General features: G+C 40.5%; 1 protein-coding gene and 1 long non-coding RNA gene across 8 annotated transcripts in view; one reads left to right on the top strand and one right to left on the bottom strand.

The window, feature by feature from the left end:
* LOC127360092 (uncharacterized) overlaps positions 1–5,000 on the bottom strand; it is a 69,786-nt gene that overhangs the window by 3,258 nt on the left and 61,528 nt on the right. The gene's annotated exons all lie outside the window — the stretch shown is intronic.
* adam9 (ADAM metallopeptidase domain 9) overlaps positions 1–5,000 on the top strand; it is a 29,283-nt gene that overhangs the window by 10,769 nt on the left and 13,514 nt on the right. For all 6 annotated transcript variants that reach the window (XR_007883175.1, XR_007883174.1, XR_007883173.1 and 3 more), the window contains exons 3-6: positions 1,311–1,369; positions 3,012–3,090; positions 3,748–3,824; positions 4,873–5,000. The exon at positions 4,873–5,000 is cut by the window's right edge and continues 77 nt beyond it. Coding sequence is in view for 3 of the 6 variants with exons in the window: in XM_051394362.1 (XP_051250322.1) it covers positions 1,311–1,369; positions 3,012–3,090; positions 3,748–3,824; positions 4,873–5,000 (343 nt within the window). In the remaining 3 variants the exon portion in view is untranslated. The remainder of the gene's footprint in view (positions 1–1,310; positions 1,370–3,011; positions 3,091–3,747; positions 3,825–4,872) is intronic.

Raw genomic sequence — 5,000 nt, 5'->3', positions numbered from 1 at the left:
ATCTCTTTGTGAGACTCGTAAAACAAAATGAAAAATAGTATTTTGCTTGTTGTAGTGAACGGAGGTTACAGATGTCGGTATATATATATATATATATATTATACTATATATATATATATATATATATAAAGTATAATATAACAGAACCAGACGGAGCTCAAAGCCACAAAAAAAAACCTAACAGTCTCATGACCCACAGAAAATAGTTCCTACATGAAAACATGTGAGCAGTTTCATGTTTCTCCAACCACGGCTGGGCTGGCATTTGGTTGAGCTAGGCTAACAGTTTCCCCCTACTTACAGTCTTTATGCTAAGCTAAGTTAACTATCTCTGTGTAGTTAAAGAAAACACTGATACGTTGTCAAAACATCATGAAAAAATACACAAACGTTATAATGAGTATTAATTAATAATCAGTCGCTGTGAGATCTGATTCAACCTCTCTCTCCTGGCAGAGCAGGTGTGTCTGATCCTCTGATGACCTTTGACCCCCGCTGGGTTAGAGGACAGAGGAGCTGCTGTTGGCAGCTGGGTGATGTAGTCCACCGCTGACTTCCTGTCCTGATTCACCTCAAACACACACACACACACACACACCACCTGTCAGTGTGTGTGTGTGTGTGTGTGTGTGTGTGTGTGTGTGTGTGTGTGTGTGTGTTTGTGTGTGTGGTTTGTTTGTGTTCACCCCCGCAGTAATCACATACCTGCTGGTAGCTGCAGTTATAACACACACACACACACACACACTGCCAGGTGAGTCAGACACTCAGGTGACCTTGGAGTTTAGTTTTTCTGTGTTTTATTTGAGAGTTTTTGGACTTTCAGCCTCTCTGGAGCTTCCTGTTCACACCTGCATGAGAACGAGGATGTCTTACCTGTAATGGTTCACCACACTGACTTCACGCTGTGGTTTTCTTAAGGGTGTAAATTATGCATATTTCCTTTTGTAAAAGTGAAACTGAAGTCTTTGCATCCTGTTCAATGTTCAATGTTCATGAATAAAATGCATCATTATACAATACCTGTCAGACTGCCAGGTATTACAGGTTGTTCCAACATGTCTCTGGTTCATTGATCTCACTCAGTTTCTGTAACTATTGATTACCTGAAAGTAGAATTCTGATTGTTTTTATGATTAGTTTCTGTGTGTGTAGAGTAAATATGTTCTGTTCCAACTATTTGAGTCAAATAGACCTTTTTCACAGCAGCCATTTTGACATTAAATAGTCGGGTAAACACAGCTGTCACCAGTGATAATAACTGAGGTTCTGTTGTGTGACTAATAAGTCGTCTGTCTGTCTCTCTGCAGGTCTCTTATGTCATCAGTGTGGATGGAAATGATCATGTTGTCCATCTGGAGAGAAATGAGTAAGTCTGTTTTATCTGCACCAAACTCCCTTTAAGAAATATCACATTTTAACAATTCCTAACGTGTTCGTAACAACACGTAACTCTAGAAACACGAGCTAAAGGCCGTCATATGTCCACAGTCTGACTGTCAATACAGGATCAATATCATCCATAAAGATACAGTGTATACTGATCAATATCATCTATAAAGATATAGTGTATACTGATCAATAGAATCCGTTGTAGCTCTTTCAGTAAGAAAATGTTTTTAAAACTGATAAAATAAAGTAAATCTACGTGTTGAATGAAGCACATTTAATCACTGAGACATTATCGGACAGACGCTGTTTAAATCCAACTGACTGTAAATGTAAAGTTCTATCAGTCTTCATCAGTGTTTGTCCGTCAGAAGGTTTTTGATGTGGACAGAAGAAGAGAAACCTCTCTGATACTCTATCTGCTCTTTGACTGCGTTTACATCAACACGGCTGATAACCAGCCTCCGTCCTCTCTCCGTATCTCACTGCTGGGAACAAACTGATAAACTTCACTGTCTCAATCAGGAAGCTCCACAGTGACGTCTGCTGAGGTTCCTCTGAAGGTCGACTCAACAATATCCAACCAGAGTCAGAGTCTTCAGTTTAAATGAATGGATGCATCAATAGTCTGATACAACACCTCCTTAAAATCAATACACACGCACCTCCCAACCTCTACCTGCAACTGTTTTACATGTGTGGATTTTATTTATTAACTTTAACACAACTGTGTTTATTTACATTTTAATTATCTTCATTTATTCAAAGCGAATCAGAAATCTTTATTGGCTTTTTATTAGCTGATTACCGGCATGAAACCTAGAAACTGACTAACAGTAAAACCAATAACAGGAAGAAGGATAATTAAAAGGTATGTTTTTACCTTAAAACACAGTTTACCTCTGTGAACTAGTTGAATGCTCTTAAACCCACACAGTCAAATATTAAACTATATTAGATAAAGTCGTTCCTCACTTTGTTTCTCAGAAGGTTTGATGATCTGAGAAACAACAGCCTCGTTTTTATTACGTAGGACTGTGTGATGGATAATGGACCAATAACGATCATACATTGATACTTTATTGGAGGAAGTTCAGTAAAATAAAATAAAAGGTGTCACCTGAAGTTCCAGATAAACAGTAAAATGTGTTTGTGAACAGATCTGAGGAGAGAAATAGTCAACAACAGAATCTGGATCCATATCTGATCAGCACTGTTTGACACTTTGATCTGAGTTTGGTTGAGCTGGACGGACTCACTGAGAATGAGCTGTCAATCACAAGGTAGCCCCGCCCTAAAGCATACCCTGCTTTATGGTCTGTTTTACTCTAAATGGGACCATCAGTTACTAAATGAACATCATGCTGTATGGAAGAAGACTGAAACTAGAGACTGAGACCAGAAACTCATCAGGAAACTGTTTACTGAGGGAATAAAAGAGAAGTCAACTCATTTCTCTATAAGACAGAATGGTATCGGTTTATATTGCAGCCAGTGGAGCGCCCCCTGCTGGCCGATAGAGAGAATACAGGTTAAAGAAGGTCTGTGATATAAACTGTCAGTGGTTCAAACACAAGCTCCCTGATACAGACACAGACATTAACACACATTGTTGTTCTCAGACTGCTGCTTCCTGCAGACTTCACTGTGTTCTCCTACAGTGAGAATGGATCACTGATCACCTCCAGACCACCTGTACAGGTAACACACACACACACACACACACACACACACACACACACACACACACACACACACACACACACACACACACACACACACACACTTTATTATTTGTAAGAAAGTTCCTTAGAACTCCCTCAGCATACACACACTTCCTGTATCAGTCCCAAAAGAGCCTAGACAGCACTTCCTGTCGTGTGTGTTTCCAGTCAGCTGATTACTCATAGAGTCACTGTAGACTGTCCTCACTCAGGTCCTCACACACACAGAATATATTCATTATATTGTGTTAAATACTGTATAATATGTATTACTTGTTAATCTGTACACATCATATATATATCTTTTCTATTATATTCTATATTACTGTACTATAGTTTATTATACACTTTATTATATTTATTATTAGATATTACTCTGCTGTTATAATAGTTGGTATCGTAGTACTCTGTAGATACTGTGTGTGTGTGTGTGTGCGTGCGTGGTGGGGGGGGTGTGGGGGGGGGGTGCGTGCGTGCGTGCGTGCGTGCGTGCGTGCGTGTGTTTGTGTGTGTGTGTGTGCGGTCTGTAGTTTGTGTATTGATTGAAGCTGAATGTAACAGCCGCTGTCTGCCCCCTGCTGGTGTGTGTGTTGCACTCCGGCTGCACTGTGTGATATCTCTGTGTGTGCTGCAGGACCACTGTCACTATCGGGGCTTCGTTCAGGACGTGGACGGTTCTTCTGTCGCTGTGAGCATCTGCAACGGCCTCAGGTAACACACACACACACACACACACACACACACACACATAATTGGAATTGTGCTTTGGCCAATTAAAGTCGGAGTCACGTGATTCCGATGACGAGAGGAATTCAGATTCAGCCATTTTCCAACTGAACTGGAAGGCGAAGAAACCGTGACAACAGCCAATCAGTGTGTTCAGAGTTACCTTGTGTGTCCTGGAAAACCTGGAATTTTAGGCATTTAGGAGTTTTCCAGATAAAAATGTTAATTTCCATTGATTAAAATGACCAAATATCCTGGAAATAATCTTTATTGTCCTGGAACATGTAATCAGATTTTAGCCCCTCACCCAGTTCACTTCATAAACCTGGTCACACATTTAGTTTACAGACTCTTCAAAGCGGCTACACACTATACACACATTATATACACACTCTACACACTGTACACACTGTACACACTCTACACACACACACTCTACACACACACACTATACACACATTATATACATACTCTACACACTGTACACACACTGTACACACTCTACACACACACACTATACACACATTATATACACACTGTACACACACTGTACACACACTATACACACTTTACACACACACACACTGTACACACTCTCCTCTCTCTCAAGGACAAAGTTAGTTTATTTATATTCTCCTCACAGATGGCTCAGTGTGTGTGTCCACCCTGCTGTTTCAATCTGTGTGATTCCTCAGTAATTAATGGGGTGGACTCACACACTCACTCACACAGACACACACACACACACACACACACACACACACACACACACACACACACACACACACACACACAGGCTTAATTAATAGTTTGACTTTATGTATCATTGTACACACACCCTCCATTAGTTTCTATATAACTGAAGGTTTTAACTGAACTTGGCTGAAATGGCTGCATGATATTGTTAAAACCTCATATATATAAAATAATACAATTATTGTTGTTGTTGTTATTGTTGTTGTTATTATTTACACAGATATAATGATACGACTCGCAGTACATTACAGCATTACAATCTTCCGTCTCTCCTCAGAGGAGTGTTGCATCTCACTGACGATAGTTATGGTATCGAGCCGTTAGACTCCGCCCCCGACCAGCACCTGGTGTACCGCCTGCAGGATGTGACATCACAGCCACGGGGCTGCGGAACGCCGCACGGCG

Source organism: Dicentrarchus labrax, unplaced genomic scaffold (assembly GCF_905237075.1).
Source record: "Dicentrarchus labrax unplaced genomic scaffold, dlabrax2021, whole genome shotgun sequence".
Classification (NCBI taxonomy): domain Eukaryota; kingdom Metazoa; phylum Chordata; class Actinopteri; family Moronidae; genus Dicentrarchus; species Dicentrarchus labrax.
The sequence above is the reverse complement of the archived record's forward strand: the minus strand, read 5'-3'. Positions and strand labels throughout refer to the sequence as shown.